Here is a 20,956-nt window from a genome sequence, read left to right as displayed (position 1 = left end):
CCAAGGAACAGAAGGTACAGTTTTAAGTTTAGTATAAAAATGGAAGCTATGGAATATATTCTGTCAGATACAAGGGTGACAAATATGATTTCTGGCCTGCACATTTCAAATCCATAAATACAGGTCTATAATAAAAATTAGCCTTTTAGTCTTTGTCTTTCAATTATATTATGTTACATTTGAAACACTGCAGGAATTATTCTAGTTTTAAACAATCCTGCTTATGTTTATTTATCTTCTTTTTCAGAGTGTTGGGAAGAAAACATTAGCTAAAAAATTAGCCCAGATCTGGAAATGCACACTCATAGATGGTAAATATAAGCAACATTATGTTAGACAATATGTCACTTATTGGATTTTTTTGAATGATTTCTTGAAATTACATGTGTCAGTCAGATTAATGAAGCAATATGCATCTTTCCCATTCTTTTCAGATGTTAAGAACTTTAATAGTAAAAGGAAAATAGTAGTAGTAGTAGTAGTAGTAGTAGTAAAATAATTTTTTAAAAATGCTGCCTTCATGCCCTGCTTGCCAGCTTTTATAAAAGTGTTGGAAACAAAATGTGTTAAATGGATATTTAGTCTGGTTCAGCAAAGTTCATTTATTCTTATGGTCTTGTTCAGAGTTGTAGGAGTGTCCTTCATTTATTGTATGCAGTGTACACTTTTTAACCTCCCTTTTACATTTTGGCCACTGGGAAATTTTACTTCAATTACAGTGGTAGCTCGACTTACGAATAACTCTACTTACGAATGTTTCTACTTACGAACGGAGCTCTGTCCGCCATCTTGGATGCAGTTTAGATAGGATTTTTTCGACTTACGAATTTTTAGATAGGGTTGCTTCGACATGAATTTTTTCTCCCAATGCATTCCTATGGGATTCGACTTACATTTTTTTCGACTTACGAAACGCATTCGGAACGCATTAAATTCATAAGTAGAGGTACCACTGTATATAGCACTTAAATTTTCTTTCAATTATATAGAATCCAAATAAGAGATATTCAGACTGGTTCAGAATTTTTTTAGATAATAAGTTTCAGGGTCATAGTTGAAAAGGTGAACCTGATATTGGTCTGGAAATGCTAGAAGAAAACTTTGAAATACTGAAAAAGATAATACGTACAAGATAAACCTTCTTTACATTTTTTAAGGAAGCTTAGATAGGAAACAATATCCTTTCGGCCTCACCTAAAGTGCAGGTCACAATCTAGAACTGCATGTTGTAGCCCCAACTTCTGCTCCCCACTCCTGTTCAGCACATCACCCTCCATCTAGTTGCACATCTTTCCCCTCTTGCTAGGTGAAACAAGGACGATCTCATTTTACCTTCAGCGGGCAGAAAAAGATTGGTGGTTGAATTGAATCAGGAGGCATAGCTACCACAGTAACATCTTTTACTGCTGTGAAGTGATTTAAAGGGGACACAGATTCTCTCTGAGGTTCAAACTGAAAACCTCATTGCCACTTCAGCTACCTGTTCCTTTTCTTCTTTCAATTTTAAGTTCTTCCACAAGTTCGTTCTGCCCCTCAGAAACAAACCATAGTTCCCCAGGTGATCTGATTTCCTTGGGAGCTGTTACTTTGCTTAAATTTGCAAGAATGAACAGAGTGTTACACAGCAGGGCAGTGATTGAATTCTCACTTGCTTGCTCAGGACTGATCTGGCATCAGCAGGATTCTGAGTGAAAGTCTAAGAAGGCAACAGAGGTTTACCTGTTTGTTTCAGAAATAACTGCTTCTCTGAAATTCTACCCTTGGTGAAAAAATTACAGTGATTTCCAAAGAATAAAATATATTTGCAAGACTAGAATCTCTCAACTTTTAAACCACACTATAAGTTTTCGTTAAATCTGCGAATAACTTGTTTTAACTTAGTTCTTTGTAATTAACTGTTTGTTTACAAATCTTGGTATTCTTGTATTTCATTAGAAAAACATGGGAGCCCTCTGGTGGATAAAACCACATTCCATGATGCAGGAGATCTATAATTAGAATATTTCACCCTTTTAAAACTAATTGGCAGCTTGCATAGCTACTTTGAAGATCAGAGAAGTGGCACAGGAGGGTAGGAAAAAGTGCTTTCCCCTTTCTTCTGCTACTATTTCCTTGACATAAATGCTGTTTTCTGAAGCCAACATTGGCAGAAGGTGCCTTTTAACTTTGAAAATCCCTAATATTCATTTTATTAGGCCAATGAAAACATCACAAAACTCTCAATCAGATTGGGGATTAAGTCACTATGTTTAGATTCTAGTAAATCTACAGCATAAAGATAAATTAGTTATTGTCTTTCTATTTATGCAGCTGTGGATTCATGCAGTCTGCTTTTCTTTTTCTTTCTCCTTTTTAAAATAATAATTGGTATCTGCATTTAAAAATTGATTCAGCTAACAGTTTAAACTTTTAAATAATAATAATAATAATAATAATTCCAACAAAATATTAAAATACAGAAATCCATCAAACATTAAAAGCTTCCCTAAACAGGGCTGCCTTGAGATGCCTTCTAAAGGTCTGGTACTCGTTGTTCTCTTTGACCTCTGGTGGGAGGGCATTCCACAGGGTGGGTGCCACTACCGAGAAGGCCCTCTGCCTGGTTCCCTGTAACTTGGCTTCTTATAGCGAGGGAACCACCAGAAGGCCCTCGGCGCTGGACCTCAGTGTCCGGGCAGAACGATGGGGGTGGAGACGCTCCTTCAGGTATACTTCAGGTATATAAAAAACACATACCAAAAGTCTGCTAAACCATGAGAAAAATGCAAATCAAAATTGGGGGTGGGGGGACCCTAAACCTTACAAAGGTTGAAGATTTAGACAACAGCTCAATATACATATACTGTTCCCCTCTCCAAACGTCTTCTGTACAGGTTATTTTTAATTTTCACACAGCACATAGATAAACTATGGGATTAATCAAGTTGCTTTATAAGGAGATGATAGATTCATAAGGATAAGGCTATCAATGGCTATATGTCTAGAATCAAAGACATTATGCCTCTGAATATCAGGTGCTGAGAAACAACATAATGAAAAGCCTGTTTACTTCATGTCCTGTTTGTGAGATTCTCATACACAATTGGTTGGTTGCTATGGCTGATCCATAAGGGCTCTTATATAGTCCTTCACTCTGTTTCCCAAAGACCTATGTTCTCACAAGAGAGAAAAGAAGGGGCTAGCAAAGCCTACAGACACCAAGGAAAAGGCCCTCTATTGAGGCACAGATAACTATTTAAGCATATACCTATGTTCCCATGTTGACATCATCTCCGTATTGTGAAATGCACATCCAGCAAAGGGACTGTATTTACATCCCATGGTGGAGGGGTTAAAGAAGCGGGGTGTGTCATGATCTGTATGATCATTCTACATTGTTGCTGTTTAATTACTATTTAAAGTAATCTAAACTCTATTGTGATGAATGTGCATATGCATCCAGAAGTCAGCTCTAATAAATTGTAATCTATTTCTCTATGATGTATCATTTTTAGCTTCAGAGCTTATTGATGAGAACATAACAGCAGAAACAGAATACGGAATCAAGGTAGAACCCTTATCTTGTACTTTTTAATTGATTTATTGGGCATATTTTGTTTTTAAGGCTATGTTAGTGAGGGTCCATTTCATCTCAGTGTTGCTTCAGTTAAAAAGAAGAGGTAAAAGATGTGGTGAAAGATGCCCTGAATGGCGCAATGGATCAGTGGGTCTGGCTGTTAACCAGAAGGTTGGTGGTTTGAACGCACCCAGGGATGGCTGTGGGCAGGATTCCTGCATTGCAGGGGTGGGACTAGATGACCCTCAGGGTCCCTTCCAACTCTACAGTTATTTGATTCTATGATTCTGGAGATTTTGTGGAGCTAGTTTCAGAGTAAAAAAAGCAGGGCCAGAGGTGTGAATAGTATGAATGGTTATTAGATAGCTGCCTATTTTAATGTGTGTTAATTATGTATTTTACTTTATGTATGCAGAATATGATGTTTTGCTTTGCTTTCTCTTTAGTGTAATGAATTGCTCTATCAAGGTCAAGCTATACCTGAAGACTTGATTATAAACATGCTTATGAAGAAGATTGAATCTCCAGAGGTTTTTCACTTTGGTACTTGTTTTCTCCTCTTCTTTAAAGGCAGAATTCTTTAAATCCTTCTTTAAAGGCAGAATTGTGTATGATGGGGAGGGGGGGTTGTCGGTGTTAGTTACTTGGTAGCCCTGAACATAAGGGGATGCATTTGCACATTATGCTTTGCTAGCAACAGTGCAACCTATGAACATATAAATATTATAAATCATCCCATAATTTTTATTTTTTTTATTAAAGGGCAGCATAGAAATCCATTGTCTAACTATTTGAAATAAAGCAATATGGGCTTCTTCTCTTGGATTCCATCTCTTAGAAACCCTATAAATTGCAGTGCTTTGTCTCCCTGCATAAGAGTAATCTTTGGTAATATCATAATCTTTGATATGGAGCCCTGTGCAAGGCCAAAATTTAGTGCCCCCAAATGGACCTTCTCAATTATGGACCTTCTCAATTTTGTACCCCCATTGCTCAGCGCCCAGTGTGGGAGAACTGCGCATACACCCTGTTCTGAACCGCAGGCCCAAAGGAAGGCTTGTTGGAGTGGTTGGGTGCAGGGATACCAAAGAAGGATGCCAAATACACCAGAATGGCCAGTTCTAGTGCTTTATTAAGAAGGTGTAGGCTTTATTAAGAAAGTGTAGCAAAGAAGCCTGCCAGGTCTCCTAGCCTTTACAGATGTGAGACAGACACCAGAGCAAGGAGATGACTTGTCCACACCCAAGCAAACATCCATACATTTTTTTATACACAAAGCAGCATACGTCATTTCAGCTGACTAGATGAGGATATATGTGACAAATACCTAAACTTTACAGATAGTTCCCCTTTCGGGGCTCAGAGCCCAGCCCCCAAGCCCACAGATAATGATAACACCAGAGCAAGCCAATTAGCTTATATCAATAATAATAATAATAATAATAATAATAATAATAATAATAATAATAATAATTTATTTATTTATACCCCGCCCATCTGGCTGGGTTTCCCCAGCCACTCTGGGCAGCTTCCAACAAAATATTAAAATATAGTAGTCCATCAAACATTAAAAGCTTCCCTAAACAGGGCTGCCTTCAGATGTCTTCTAAAAGTCTGGTAGCTATTGTTCCCTTTGACATCTGGTGGGAGGGCGTTCCACAGGGCAGGTGCCACTACCGAGAAGGCCCTCTACCAATTACAGTGGTACCTCAGGTTAATAACTTAATTCGTTGTGTAGGTCCGTTCTTAACCTGAAACTGTTCTTAACCTGAGGTACCACTTTAGCTAATGGTGCCTCACACTGCTGCCACGCCGCCGCCGCGCGTTTTCTGTTCTCATCCTGAAGCAAAGTTCTTAACCTGAGGTACTATTTCTAGGTTAGCAGAGTCTGTAACCTGAAGCGTCTGTCACCTAAAGCATCTGCAACCCAAGGTACCACTGTAATTGTGGGATTATCTTGACAACCAATATGGTGCTAGCATAGCTTGTGGAACACACCGTCCTAAATGGTGCTGGAGAAAGGTACACCATCTCCGTCATAGTCACACAGTATACTCATAATCAGCCCCAACACAGCCTTTTGGGGGGGATAATTTAGTGTCACAAACCAAGATAACTGCATGATTGAACATTGATGTTCTCACACAAGATTTTTCTAGGACCCCCATCCTCGTCAAACAACATCAGTTACACACTTATTATTCTGTAACAGTGGTTGTAAAATTTGTATATTTTCGACTTTAAAACAACAACCCATTAAATAGTGTGTTTTTTTCCTGGGTGGGGTTGTGTGTTTTTTCCCATAGGTTATGTTCTCTGTGATTTTCCTTCTCTCTCTGAAGAACACATGAGTATACCAGAACAAATAGACGTAATTAGAAATGCAAAATTAAAACCAGATTTCCTGATTAATATTAAGGTAATGTCAATATTATTTATTTCTTAGCCAATCTACTTACTCTGCAAATGTGTTTATACCTGTGGAGTGAAATATTTCAGACAATTCAACTAATTTTTACTCACAGTGGACCCATTGAAATGAGTGAGCCTCACGACCTTTTTTTAGCTGGAACTCACCGGAATTGAGTTCTGGTACCTCTTTGGTGCATTCTGGCAGCTCTGTATTATTATTATTTATTATTTATATCCTGCCCATCTGGCTGGGTTTCCCCCACCACTCTGTAGCATTGCAGCATGGTGGCACATTGCTTGGAGCTGGGTGACAGAGGCTGCGGTTGGTGTGACTCAACAACTTTGGCTGCGTGCTCCTCCCCAAAATAGTTAAACAACTTTAGGTGGGTGCTCTCCCTAAAAAAGTTCTGGCACCTCTTTTTCTAGAAAAAAATCCTGGTGAACATGACTAAGTTAGGTCCAGTTATTTTAGTGGACCTACTTTGCGTAAAAATTAGCTCAATACCAGGTTTCTAGTTGTTTCATTCAAAGGTTCTGGTTCTCCCAAAGTTAACATTTTCTCTGGTGCCCATGGCACTTTCTCAACATTTCAAATGTCCCAAAAATGTTGGTGATCCCATGGTTAGTCATTTGAAGTTTCCCCAGCAGCAGTTATGCTGACATTCACTTTAGCTTAGGGTGGAGGGGCTGGATGAACATTTTTTCAGTATAGTTTAGCTACCTTGCTGAATAAAGTGATCCACTGCCTGGTGACATTGAACCAAACAGCACTGAATTGGACTAGACCCTGTATAGGATTAGTGATGTGCATGTATACAAAATCATCCCTTTTTACTGCTCTCTGGAAATAGCTTCTGATTTCCCTTTTATTATTCTTTTATTAAACTTTAATTTTAGTTGCAAGGCTAGTGCACAACCTTAAAAAATGTACAAAGTTGTGAAGCTTTCTTTTAGCTTTACTAGGATGGAAAAGGACCAATCAAATACAATTTCCATGACAGATAGGAAAATTCTTGTTTCAGGATCCAGACCTGAAGGAGGTTAGGTGCAATAACGCCAATCAAAGCTACCAACAAAATAGCCATGTATTTAAAGAAATTGTCCACCACTGCATTGCCCTTTCACATTTTTCTGCAGCACTTGCTGTTTGGGGGATATAATGATACAGCTTCTAGTATTATTATTATTATTATTATTATTGTACTGCAGTCTCCCCCATATGAGAGCAGCCAATTTATGAGTGTTCTCAAAACTCCAAGACCTCATCTTTCCTTCAAAGAGGTTTTACTGAGTCCTAGTATTTGGGGGTTGGGACTCTGCATAGTATCCTCAATGAGAGTTTTATGATGAGAAAACTCACACTGGGAATACTGTGCAGATTTCCTTCCCTCCTCCCTCAATTACTGCTCCTTTAAAGAGTTTACATTCCTGGCTCAGCACTTGGTTGTCACCTAGAAAGGGTTCTGTCAGTTCCTGCTGTGCCTCTCATGCTGAGGCAATATGGCACTTAATTTTATAAGTATCCTTTCCTTTTAACTAGATGTTGCTGCTCACTCTTTCCCAAGTTCTGTCCCTCTTTATAGCATACCAAGGAGAGTGATCCCAGGCAGGTGTTAGGCTCTGCAGAACCAAAATACAGTTGTGGCTTGCCTCCAACATAGCTCATACTGAGATCAGACGCACTATGGTATTGTGTTTAATCTTAAAGATGAACAATATTATTATGTAAACATCCCATCCCCCCTATTTTTAACTAGTGTCCTGACTATGATTTGTGCCAAAGAATCAGTGGACTAAGGCAGCACCCCGAAACAGGGCAAATATATATTAGAGATGAGTGGGATCCAGATATTATTGAAAAGCGTAAGAAAAAGAAGAAAGAGCCACGCAAATCTGTGGAAGAAGAAGAGGAAGAAGAGGAAGAGGAAGAAGAAGAAGAGACAAATGAGGTAACTTAACCAGGTTATCTAAACAGGTAAGGTTAAGAATACTGCAAGTAAGGGAAGACTTTGGAATTGTTCAGAAACAATGTTGAATACATTTTACTCAATTCTATTTGTAACTGAATACAAAATTGCTTCCTAGATAGAATTCAAATAAAATACTTCTTTTCTAGTACAGTTATCTTTCACATATATCAAATATCCTCTTCAGTGAATTGAAAATAATTTATGCCCTTAACAATAATACATACAATATAATAGGCTCTTCTTTGTGCTCAGTAAATTAGTAAACTTACTTGAATGTCTATCCAGTCTTGATCTTTAAGGCTTGAAGCAGGTAGCTATAAAAATGTATTTAGAAAGGGGATTATAATTAATTATTCGCTTACCCCCTGCACGCCAAACATCAGTTCTAACAAAAAATATGTTACACTATTTATTAGGCCAGGCTTTGGCGAATCTTCTATGAAAAAATGAGTCCTGTAATTGTAGAATATTATTGTATACTTTAATAGTCATGGCTTTTCCCAACGAAACCTGGGAACTCTTGCTTGGAACTGTAGCTTCTGACAAACTATAGTTCACTTGAGGAATGAAGTAAAACTGTATGATGAAAGAATGGTAAATGAGTTCCAGAATTTGGTATACAAGAATGCAGGATTGACTACAGGATCATATTGAGGTACAGTATACAGAATGATGAATGATGACCATACCTTTGATAATTGGTGACACTATTTAAATTCCAGCCTGATTTATCTGCATTCATAAGAAACATTCCTCACTTGGAATGTTGTAAACAACTACAGCTTATAGCAGGCATCCCCAAACTGCGGCCCTCCAGATGTTTTGGCCTACAACTCCCATGATTCCTAGCTAGCAGGACCAGTGGTCAGGGAAGATGGGAATTGTAGTCCAAAACATCTGGAGGGCCGAAGTTTGGGGAAGCCTGGCTTATAGTGACCCATTGAAATCAACAGACTTACTGTAAGTTGGTCAACATATTTTTATTTCAGTGGGTCTACTCTTAGCATTACTTCAGGAACAGTGAATTGTTTTCAGCCAAAGGGATGCATCCTCCTCTGGGCAACTGGTGGGGTGGAGTGTGAGACATGCCAGTGGTGAAGCAACAAATGGGAATTTTACCTTTACACGGTAGGCTAGATTCTACACACACTTGTACAATGCTCTCTGCCCTCCATCCAGGCAAGCTATAAATATCATCAGAGTTCAGGGACGCATTCCAACCAGGCAAAAACACCCAAGGAGGTTGCAGGGGCAGTGAGGACTGTGGTCTGGGGAGAGTGGGTGTGGCCAGGGGAGAGTCCAGAGGGCTAGGTAGAGAGGCATTTGGTCCCTGGGGCTGGTGTTCCCATTCCTGACTTATGTAGTTGGATTCAGTTCACTATCTTCAATCCATGAAGACCACAGTCTAGTGACTCCAAGGCACACCCAGGCTTTATGCACACAACAGAGGGTGCTCACACAGAGCTCTCTCATTTATAGAATTGAAAATGCCTTTGAGCCACTGTTTACATTTTTCATTCTGTAAAATACTTGAGTAGGAACTAGAAGCAAGCTTGGAAAATTCTATTTTTAATTATAATGAAGCAAAGTATGTTTTTGTTGTTTTTGTTGTACTCTTAGGCAATAGCTGATCAAATCATGCTGACAGAAATTTTGCCACATTTAGTGCACAGACCAGAAGATTTTTTAGAAAACATACAAGAGAGAGTTGCAATCTATAAGGACATTATGCTACGTCCTTTAGAGGTAAGAACAAGATGAGATCTGTGCTGCAACTTCTAGAAGTAAGTTAGTTGTTTTTAAGTACCTGATTGCCATTTCTTCAAAAATTTGTTTGATATTGCTAATCACCACATGTGCTCTGTGAGAACTGTGCTCGTAAATTATACTGATGATAACACAAATGCCCACTGCTCCTACAAACCATTCATGTTGTAGTTACTCATCACAGCTGTAACAGCACAGAACTGGGTGGTTGAATTGGGCCCATGCATCAGGAAGTAGAACTCTAAAAAATAAATTGTAGGATAATACATTCTTTTCCTACCTAGCTTTTTTGTTTACAGGGGGATGGGTGGTGTCTCAGTTTTATTGGAAGTATGGGCATTGGGTATGCATGTTGGAAAACTGTTTGTCATGCCACTAAGGCTCTTAATCTCAAGGTGATGGGTTTGAGCCCCATGTTTGGCAAAAAGAATCCTGCATTGAGGAGGTTGGACTAGATGACCCTTGTGGTCCCTTTGAACTCAACAATTCTATGCGGGTGGCGCTGTGGGTTAAACCACAGAGCCTAGGGCTTGCCAATCAGAAGGTCGGCGGTTCGAATCCCCGCGACGGGGCAAGCTCCCATTGCTCGGTCCCAGCTCCTGCCCACCTAGCAGTTCAAAAGCACATCAAAAGTGCAAGTAGATAAATAGGTACTGCTACAGCGGGAAGGTAAACAGCGTTTCCGTGCGCTGCTCTGGTTCGCCAGAAGCGGCTTTGTCATGCTGGCCACATAACCTGGAAGCTGTACGCCAGCTCCCTCAGCCTATAGAGTGAGATGAGCACCGCAACCCCAGAGTCGGTCACAACTGGACCTAATGGTCAGGGGTCCCTTTACCTTTATGATATCTACATTTGGTGTTAAAGAATATCAGTTGCTTATTTTATGATCTACTGCATTGACTAGTATTGTAGTTTTGAGTTAAGATTAAGATCCAGCCTCGTTTTAGATCAAGGTGTGTTCCCAGTATTGGCAAAGTGGATAGGATAGTTAGCATTGCTATTCTACCAGCACTACATCTCTTCTTTATCTCTTGCTACATGCCACAACATAGTTACGAGTGCAATTGTACTTGTGAGTATTTTGTATGAAGGCAGTTCCATCTATGTGAACAATAATCCCTAATATGATACCATGAATATAATACCCTGAATTAGTACAGCTACTATTTTAGACATTTGCTATTCATAAAGCACTGTACAGAAGTGAATGTCAAAAACAGTTTTACAAACTGTTCTCAAATAAGTAATTGAAATCCGATTAGAAGGGAACAGAATTGAATAGCAGTGTAGTCTTTTCAGTCAGCTGTATGTCATAAAGCATTTTTGTTTCTGGTTGTTGTTGTTTTTATGCACTTTTAGACATTAATGGCTGAGCAGGATTCCCAGTACCTGTTTGAACTAGATGGAAATAAGCCTGTTGAAGAACTCATTGCAGTATGTACATAGCAATTGTTATATATTTCTCTCAAAAAAGCATGATTAATTGATCAGAGCCTATTTTGCAGCTTAATGTTTTGTTGTTTAAACTGATACCTGCTTCCTCTATTTTAGTACTGTACGTCTAATAAAATTTATCAGAGTCATGGGACAGTTGTATAATACACTTATGGCCTCATCTACAAGCTCGTTGAGCCCATATAGTTAAGGACAGTCATTAGTTCAATAATCAGTTGCAGCTTTGTCCTGCTGGCCACATGACCTGGAAGCTGTATGCTACCGGTAGCTCCCTCGGCCAATAACCCGAGATGAGCACTGCAACCCCAGAGTCGGTCACAACAGGACCTAATGGTCAGGGGTCCCCTTTACCCCTTACCTCCTTCAGTGGAAGGAGCTGTCCCCACTACTTTATTCAGGACAACAGAACTTTTACAAAGTTTCAGTTTGTGAACTCTTTATCTGAAGGAAACAGTTGAAACCCTCACATTTGCAGATATTATCCTTTCAAAAATGGAAAGCCTTTCATTTGTAGGACTATGCATTGCAGCTGGTATCTTTTATTGACAGAGATAAAATAATGCAATCCTGTGTTGCAGCAGAGGCCTCAGCTGTGCCCAAGCAGATACAGGAATGGTAGCAGGAAAGCCTGAAATAGGGAATTTCTGAGGCAGGATCCTGTAGGTCTTCTGCATGGCCTAATCCTCAAGTTCCTCAGCTGTGCCAGCCTGGAGTTGCTACAGTGAAAAAGCAGGAAGAAACTGCCCCTCACCTACTTGTGCCCTAGTCAGCAGAAGCCTACAGGACATTGGAAGTGTCAGTGAATCCATTCCTCTCTGACCCCATTTAGATTTTTTCTTTCCATTGTTTAAAAATATTGTTGGATCACTTTTAAGGGGTACCCAAGTAAATTGCCAAATGCCTGTTGGTTTTATATATCGACAAGAACATATGTGATATCAATTAAATGTATAAAGGACCATTTATGGAAAAAGGTTTTTGTTTTTGTTTAGACAGTAATAGCTCGTCTTCAGTCCATGGGCCTACGAAATGGAGCTCTTATAACCAAACTTCAGAGTGGTGAGGAAGAAATGTTGGATGGACTGGATAACGTAAGCTTGATATTTGCATGTGTTATAGTTAGTTGTGTGCAGCAATAGCAATAGCACATTATAATATAAAGGTGGCATATTACATTTAATGCTGATATAGATTTAAGAAATCTTTTATTTTTTATTTAGCAGAAACGCAAGACAAAACTGGAAGTGTATATTCCATGAGGCTCCCAAACAGTTGATCCTGATTCATCAGCTCAGCACTGTTTGTTGTGTCCAACATTTTAATCCCCCATTTGTCATCTTTCCAAAACAAATAATTGTTAACATTGTTAGGTTGTCATCTTTTGAGGCCCTTGTGGTTGTGCAGTAGCCTGTAGAACCTTGTCGTATGGAGGCCAGGAAGAGAGCCTTTTCTGTTGTGGCCCCCACTCTTTAAACCTCCCCATGGAAATAAGGCATAAGATGATTTAGTTTTTACTTGTTTATGAATACTTGTTTACCTATACTGTACTTGCCGGCTACTGATGCCAGTCATTTATCATACCTTTTTCAGTTAAATTTTATAGTAACAAGTAACACTGCTAGATTTATTTTATTTTTCTTGCATTTTGATACAACTACCTTGGGATGTTTTCATAATAGAGCAGTATATAAATGTTCACAATAAATAAATTACAATTTCCCCCCTCCATGTCCCTTAACTCCTATGGCCCTTGTTATGATTGTGCAGTACCCTACATAGGCAAAGCTACATATCAGTAGTATGTAAATGTAGTGCAGTACATTGGAAATATGTGAAGATATTTGATCACTTTGTAAAATAAATATAGCACTTTAATTGTTTTGTTTTGGAACACAGGATGAACTGTTCCGGGTGCTTGCAGCCTACAAACTTGTAGCACCTAGATACAGATGGCGTCGCAGCAGATGGGGACGTGCATGTCCTGTGGCTTTAAAAAACGGGGAAATTATCATGGGATCAACAGACTTTGCCCTTGGGTAGGCCAAAATCCAATGTGCCTTAATGTGAGTGCAATCATCCTAAGCCTGTCGTTCTATGATTTTGTTTTCTTTTTAGCTTCTTAGGTAAGATGTATACACTTTCAAGTGAAGAAGCCCTGAAGGAGTTTATGCTGAATCCCCGTTCTTATCTTCTACCACCTATGCCTCTTCCACCTTGTAAAGTAATAGTATTTGGACCTCCATTATCTGGGCGTACAACCTTGTGTGGCTTGATTGCAAACTGTTATCAGGGAAAGGTAGGTATAAATTAATACTTGTGTATAAATGACAATAATTTAGTCTATAGATTATTTTATTTAAATTGCATGACTCCCAGTCATGTAATGGTTTTGCTGACGAGGAACCAAAGATAGGATCCTGAATAAACAAAAGTCAAGGTACGAGACCAGGTCTCATGCCGGTAAATAGACTGGTAGCTATGCAGATTCAGACAGGGCTTGCAGCTCAGCTCAACCTACACAATAAGCAATGAGTTGCTCAAATTGAGGAGTCAGGCCAGACACAGCAATTATGAAAGGCCAGATGGGTCCTTATTGGTTTCCTCAGTCACCTGATCCTGCTGGGCTGAAAGCTGCAGTTCACTATGTTTCGAGAGGTGGCACCATAGAGTTTCAGCAATCTGGCGAGCAGTTCCCTCTGCCTGCACACTGCCCGGTGGTGCAGAGTAAGTGGGCTGGGCTGTCCTAAGTGCCCAATTTGAGATTCCAAGGACCTTGCAGAAAAAATGGGGGGGGGGTCCCCAATGAGATGTTTAGTAAAAAAAGTGTTTGCCATAAAGGTGAGGGGATATATATCAGATTTAAAGATACAGGGACAGATAGGTCAGTAGCGAAAACAAGGATCCTTAAAAAATATTTTTCAATGAAAATAAATGACATCAAAAGCAGGTTAACTTCTATTTTATGAGGTTTCAACTTTCATTACCAGACTTGGCAGTAGGTGCCTCAGTTGGTGTGGGTGACATAAGGAGGTGGGGCTCATCAAGTTACCACTTTCTATGTTTTGAGAAAAATTGTGCAGGCATAATTTTCTCCCTCCCACAATGCCCTGATACTTTACTTTCAATGGCTTTATCTAGGTTATTGATATGGAGCGTCTTCTTAAAGCACAATTTGAAGAGGCAAGATTACAGCTCATTGAGCAGACTCGTTATGAAGCAATTCAGGCAGGCATTCAGAAAGTGAAAGAAAAAATGGAAAATGAACGACTGTTCCAGGAGCAAGGTGAAGTTGTTTTATGTAGAATTTGAGATGTTTAGTTATTTGTGTTATATTGGAAGGCCTTCCCATTGGAAGGCAATTATGATGTTACTACAGCAGGGATAGGCAACTTGCTGCTCTCTAGATGTTCTATCTAGACTAAAACATCAGCCTCAACCAGCATGCTATTGGTCAGGGATTATGGGAGTTATAGTACAGAACATCTGGAGGACACTAGGTTGTTTACCCTAGTATTACACAAATAGTATGGTTAGCAATTTCAGGTATTTAAATCATAATCCAAGTAGAATTGTTGTAGGAATTTTAAGGTCTTATATATATACGGTATATATATAATAAATGTTCATAAATGTACCAAGCAAACAGTACAGGAAGACAGGCCTGAAAACCATTTTGACTCCCAAACTGACCAAATATTTCTCTGCGAGGAGGGAGGGAATGGAAAAAACCCCTTCCCTTTGTGTCTCTGCTCACAGATCCTGCCTTAAGGGCACATTTAAGATATGAATAGGGTGTGAGTCTGTGTCCTGGCTCAGGAACTAAGTATTTATCATTTCAAAAGACTGGCTAGGCCCCCTGGTAATCCAACATTAACAGGTAACTTGCCACACAGGAGATAAACAAGGTACTCAGATGGATGACGTGCCTGGGGGTTGGTCTTGGGCTGCACCCCTTCTGTGATGTATGTATGATGTATGTATGACGCTTCTAGAGGTGGCTCTGATTGGAGGGGGGGATTTAAAATTGTTTATATAAGGGCGGCCAGGCTTTTGTTTTGTGTTCTTATTCTCCTTTGTCCTGCCATGAGGGAAGACCCTGTTGCAACAGTCAATAAAGATCATGCTTACTAGCTGCTTTGCTTCTCAATATTCTCTGGTTGGCTCTGTCATTTCCTCTTACCGATGGAGAACTCTGCAAGGCTCTTATGTATCCCATAAGGGAATAAGGCCAGATTTTATTTATAACAGTATCAAACTCCAGGACATATGCAGTGAAGTCTCCTGCATGCTTACTCAGAAAAAAGCTATGTTCAGTTGAGTTTATTCTTGTGTAAGTGTGCCATGCTATCCCACCACTTATGGTGGAGAAGGCAAAAAGGAAGTGCTGCGGGGGTAGTTGGAGGGAGGCTGCTGGATTCAAAACCCTTCTGTTCCTCAATATGGCCCCAGAATAGCGGGGGGAGTATGCCATTCCTGGAGCTGGGAAGAACAATCTTTTTTTAAGAAAGGGGGGGGGATGCTGAAGAGGGGGGAATGCACAAGGCCTGAGGCCCGCAGAGCTCAGCTAGGCTTTGCAGCTGGTGATTGTCCCCTTTGGATTGGTGCTCTGCTGCCCTTCAAAAATGTATGCTGTACCCTTTTATAATAGAAAATGTAGTTGTCTTTTCTTGTCAGATCTTGTTCATATTTAATTTTCTCTTACAGCGGCATTGATAGCCCAAGACTTAAGTGACAAAGAACCAGATGAATATGAAGAGGGTGTTACCACTGGTGAAATAAGTTCAGTGCCGCAAAGCGTTACATCATCTGTTAGTCAAAAAGGTATTATAGTAACTTGGCTTGTGAGAGCAGGTCAGAATCTGAAACTATGGCTGTGTACACACATTAATCCATTTGTAGCACAAAACTATAGTGGTGTGGGGTTTTTAAAAATCCAGAATCATTCATGCTCAGTCTCAACATACTGCTTTAAATCTAGATAGATTCTAGATCCTGCCACAAAGGTAGGTGTGCTTACTTGATAGGCATTTGAAATATCTCCCCTTGGTTAGGTTATCTATGCCTTTTCCTCCCTGGACATGCCCACCTGTCTGCTCTCACCAAGCATCCACTTGATGGTGTTCTGATTGTAACATTAGTGGATGCAGCCGATGGCAGCGTCCTTACATAGTAAGAGAGAAGATACTGGGAACAAATAAAACGATTGTCCACAACACTGAATACATATGTGTGCATGTGTTTTTTCTTTCTTTCTATGCCTAGAAAGTAGTACCATAAAAGAAGAAGAAGAGGAAACTGAAATGGAAGAGTTGTCTCCATCCCAGGCTGCAGAAGAAATGGGTATTATTGATCATAGCAAGTAGCAATAGTTCAAAATTGAAGTGTTCTTAGTCATAGCATTTTATTTACCGTATTAGTGATGACAGGTTTATTTATATATTTTATGTAGAGCATAAGCAACCTCTCAAAGCAGTTTATGATACAGGCGACTCTCACCTTACACCAGGGCTGCGTCTTAGTTGGGTATAGTCAAATCACATTGGGTTCAATGGTGAGTGTAATTGCCAAAGTCTTTTTCCCCCCGGACACCTGCCCACTTTCCACCCCATTTTTATTTTTATTTGCCGTGTGTAAAGCTGAATGCACACTAGTTAAATATGTGTAACTTGTGAGTTACCTGTGTATACTATTAAATTTTAAAATGGAATAAAAATATTCATTTGAGGTGGGGTGGGAAAACACTTTATCTGGATTTTACACAGTTAAAACGAACTAAAATCCTGGGTAAATAAAAAGGTATTCACCTGGAAAATATAATGGAGTCTGTTAACATTGGGGAGCATTTTGCAAGGGTGGAACATCACAAATGAGAAGGAAGACCTACGCAGGACGTACCTGCCCCACTGCAGATTACCAATCCAGAAAATGGCATTGAATGAGGATCATAATATTTGGGCAGGTTCGTGCAGGAGAAGGCAGTCTGTGAGAGATCTCCGTTCCTTGCGGTGGGCTCAGAAATGGACCAGAGGACTGTTGCCTATGTACTAGCCCAAGTTAGTTGTTTCACTAATGTGCTTTACCACTGAGATGAGTGTGTGGTGAGCATATGTCACCATCAGAAGCATTTCCCAAAGAAATGGGTGTCCATTGAGGTAGCCTGGGCAATTCTTATTATAATTTATCAATGATAATTTGATAGGTCTGCCTTTGTTTAAGGTACTTAATTTGCTCAGCATTTAGCTCTTTTGCCTGCATTTTTCTCCCCTACATACCGGTATTCACTGTGTAGCTAGAAATGCCCTAGAGGAAGGGCCATTCTAATGATATTCTATAAAGACAGAGGTAGAGAACCCTGCCTCAGCCCTTTCCACCTGTGGGAGCATCACTCGAGCAGAAATTTCATCAGGGAATGCAGTCACAGGCAGGTATAAAGTGTCAAACCAATGTTTCTGGCAAAATGAACCTAATGTTTACCTGCATGTTCCCATTTACATTTTTCTAACATAAGCGACAGAAACCTCAGTGCCCCAGACTTCGGAGGTAACATCTGAGCATCCAGAGGTGCAAGAGATAGTACAGAAAGCCATTGAAGCTGTAATGTTCTCTCCAATACTGCTACCACCAGAAGCATATGCTGATGCATTAGAAGAAGCAATTACCGAGGTAAAAGTACCAGTATCAAAGGAAATGTGTTGTTATTTCAAAAAATGTTACTCATAGTGTGCATTTTCATGAAGCATTGTTTGGAGGGCGGTTCCATGGCATCATCCCACCACACCAGTTGCTTGTATACTGTTGAGTATGAATGCTTTCCCATGAAAGTCCAGAGGCTCTCTCTTCAGTCATTTGAGCATCACCATTCTGGTGTACCTTTGTGTCTAATTTCACAGCTTCCCTGCCTTTTGCAGGGAACAGAGGCTGCACACAGTATTTAATACAGGGTGAGTCTTTTAAAAGAGGCCCCGTGGAACATGTGTACTCTGTATCAACGGGGCCTGTTTTAAAGGACTCACCCTGTATAACATATTAACAGCCAGCAAAATGCTTCTTCATGACCAAGATATCCTACATAATGTTAAACTTTCCATATTAATTAAACAACCTTTCCATATTAATTAAAAGTTTCCTGCTTGTGAGTCCTGCCCATTTTATTGCTTCCTGATCCTCATGGCCAGGAGATGTGTGATGAGTTGCCTCTTAATTGCCCCTGGAAAGTCTCCTCGACTGCTCACTGTGCACACTTACCTGAGTGAAAGCCTCATTGAACACAGTGGGACTTATGTCTGGGTAAACATGCATAGGACTGCACTGTTTACTACTCCATTGTCAGTTTCTACCATGGCCAAAGTCTGTAATTAATGGCAAATAACATTATAAAAATGGCAGAGGAGTTGGAATAAGAGGAAATCAGTTTTGAAAGCATCCCCCCCAATCTTTCTTAATTATTGGGGTAATTAAGAAAGGTTATTCAAACAAGGAATAATTAAGAGTTTACCATTTAATGCCCCAACTATGATTGATGGGAAGCAATACAAAATGTGGAACCTGCAAACAGGAAACATTTAATTGAAGGGACATGAATCTTTTTAAAAGCCCCATTAGCACTTTTTAACTAGACAGACTGGCTCTGTGGTTGGGTTTTATTTGTTGTTACCAAAATTGAACAAATTCGAGGAATACAGAAAACACTTGGCTGTAACAATTTGTCAACTATACCATCTGGATTCTCTGTAAAAGTGAGTGAACAAAGAATTACAATTGTAAGGGGGGAAGGGGCCAGTGTGGAAGCAACCACTAATTGGCAGGAATTTGCAGCTCCCTCTCTTCCTTCTAATACGTTAATGTACAGTATGAGTGAGCTTGTTTTGTTATGCTTGATCATAATTCTATTACTTAAGACAGTATTCACATGTCCCATTTTATTCTTACAACACACCTGTTGGGTAGATTAGACTTGGAAATACTGACAGGTTCAAGGCTACCCAGTGAGAACTTCATAAATGATGAAGATTTGAACCTAGGTCTCTCCAGCCATAGTCCAACTACTACATTACAATTCTCTAATAGCTCCATCAATGTTATTTGTTGTTATTAACAGCAGTGTTTTATTACAGCTTTCTAAATCAAATAAGTACAGATATCCTGGAGCGGCAGAAAAAGGAGGATGGGTCTTGGATAATTTTCCTCCATCGGCAGAACACTGGGCAGCTTTGGTAGAAAAAGAACTTCTACCAGATACTGTGATTTGCTTGAAGAATTCTGAACAAAATGGTCGGTGCATATGTAAAATTGAATGTCTAACATTAAAGCTATTTTTGAAACAAACCTCCAGGGTGGGAAGTATATGAACATGTGAAACTACGTTATACTGGGCCAGATCATAGGTTCATATAGCCCAAAGGTGGGGAACCTTTTTCAGCCAAATGGATTTATTAGTAACCTTCTAAAGATTGCATGCCAGTGTTGGGTGGAGCCAGGTGCAAATGCAGACAGAGCAATGGATGTGACTCTTACCATTGTTGAGTAGGCTATATTCCAGCCACGTAAAAGTTGGAAGTGCCTACACACACTCCACACTTCTCTCCATGTTCATCCCAGGCAAGAAAGAGGCATTATAAAAGTTTAAGGAGACATTCCAACCAGGCAAAATTGCTCAAGGTGATATTTGGAAAGGGGTGAGACTTCCAGGGCCAATTGAAAAGGCCATTGCTGGAAACAGCAGGTGGGAAGAGCACTGTTGCATCATGTCCCGCTTGTGGGCTTCCACAGGCATCTGGCTGGCCACTTGGAAGAAGAGGATGCTGGACTAGATGCACCCTTGGCCTGATCCAGCAGGCTCTGCTTTTGTTTATGTAGATTCCCCAGCCCTGATGTAGCCAAACAATGTATGCTCTGGCAGGAAGCAGTTCCCCAAGGTCTCTAGCAGAGGTGTTTCTCAGTTCTGCTTGCCAAGTTCCTTTTAACTAGAGTTGCAGGAACTGAACCAGGGTTCTGTGCCCATAGCTGCCAAGTTTTCCCTTTTCTCACGAGGAAGCCTATTCAGCATAAGGGAATTTCCCTTAAAAAAGGGGATAACTTGGCAGCTATGTCTGTGCCCCATTACTTTTTTTTTAAATCACTGAGCAATCCCAAGTAGCTTGGGGAAAAACCACCTGCAAGCATCAATTAAGGTCTGATTTAGAAAAAGCTTATCTTTATTATTTTTTCCATTTTCTTGGCAGCTAAACTTCTTAACTTTTTGAAAAGGCGTTAATTGCTTACGGAGCATTAAAAGTAATCCACTAAAGAGAGAGAAGTTCATTCAGAAACAGACCTGTCCTAAACTGTACAATGATATGTCTATGATATATGAAATTTCTCTTTAATTTTTGAAACTATATGCAAATTCTAAGTCTTATTTCATAGCATCTTTTTTCTATTACATTGCAGGAAAGATATTGCTCACTAGAATGTACCAAGCAAATAAAGAAGAAGTTGATGCTAAAATTATAAAAAGGCTAACAGATGAAGCTTTAAAGAAGAAACAAGAGGAAGAAGATGCAAAGTAAAATATTTAAAAAACAAAACACCATTTGCCCTCTACATGAAGCTGCATTTGGGTTGTTTGAAAAGTTGCAAGTAGGCTGTTAAGCAGGACAGCCTACCAATAACAATTAATTTGGTTTGTTATGTATTAGTCCTGCTCCAGCCTCTTACCTAAGTAGCTGTGTTTTTAGCTTTTAACTTTGCAGTTCGTAATTGCTTTCAGTTTAAGTTGCTTTGGTACAATCTGTGAGAAAAGCAACTAGGAAATACT

The 20,956-nt window shown here is 39.7% G+C and overlaps 1 protein-coding gene across 2 annotated transcripts in view; it reads left to right on the top strand.

Annotated features, from left to right (window-relative positions):
- Positions 1-20,956, top strand: part of AK9 (adenylate kinase 9) — a 62,587-nt gene that overhangs the window by 4,304 nt on the left and 37,327 nt on the right. Inside the window, exons 3-18 of one of the 2 annotated variants that reach the window (XM_035109257.2) lie at positions 248-311; positions 3,495-3,547; positions 4,003-4,099; positions 5,863-5,975; positions 7,726-7,917; positions 9,559-9,684; positions 11,065-11,139; positions 12,153-12,251; positions 13,057-13,196; positions 13,276-13,456; positions 14,299-14,443; positions 15,865-15,981; positions 16,423-16,500; positions 17,669-17,823; positions 19,275-19,431; positions 20,590-20,704. In XM_035109257.2, the coding sequence (XP_034965148.1) occupies positions 248-311; positions 3,495-3,547; positions 4,003-4,099; positions 5,863-5,975; positions 7,726-7,917; positions 9,559-9,684; positions 11,065-11,139; positions 12,153-12,251; positions 13,057-13,196; positions 13,276-13,456; positions 14,299-14,443; positions 15,865-15,981; positions 16,423-16,500; positions 17,669-17,823; positions 19,275-19,431; positions 20,590-20,704 (1,907 nt within the window). Of the gene's footprint in view, positions 1-247; positions 312-3,494; positions 3,548-4,002; positions 4,100-5,862; positions 5,976-7,725; positions 7,918-7,937; positions 8,594-9,558; positions 9,685-11,064; positions 11,140-12,152; positions 12,252-13,056; positions 13,197-13,275; positions 13,457-14,298; positions 14,444-15,864; positions 15,982-16,422; positions 16,501-17,668; positions 17,824-19,274; positions 19,432-20,589; positions 20,705-20,956 lie in introns of those variants that run through there. The other variant, XM_060272628.1, reaches the window with a different exon arrangement.

This window comes from Zootoca vivipara, chromosome 3 (genome assembly GCF_963506605.1).
Source record: "Zootoca vivipara chromosome 3, rZooViv1.1, whole genome shotgun sequence".
NCBI classification, from domain to species: Eukaryota; Metazoa; Chordata; class Lepidosauria; order Squamata; family Lacertidae; genus Zootoca; species Zootoca vivipara.
The sequence above is the reverse complement of the archived record's forward strand: the minus strand, read 5'-3'. Positions and strand labels throughout refer to the sequence as shown.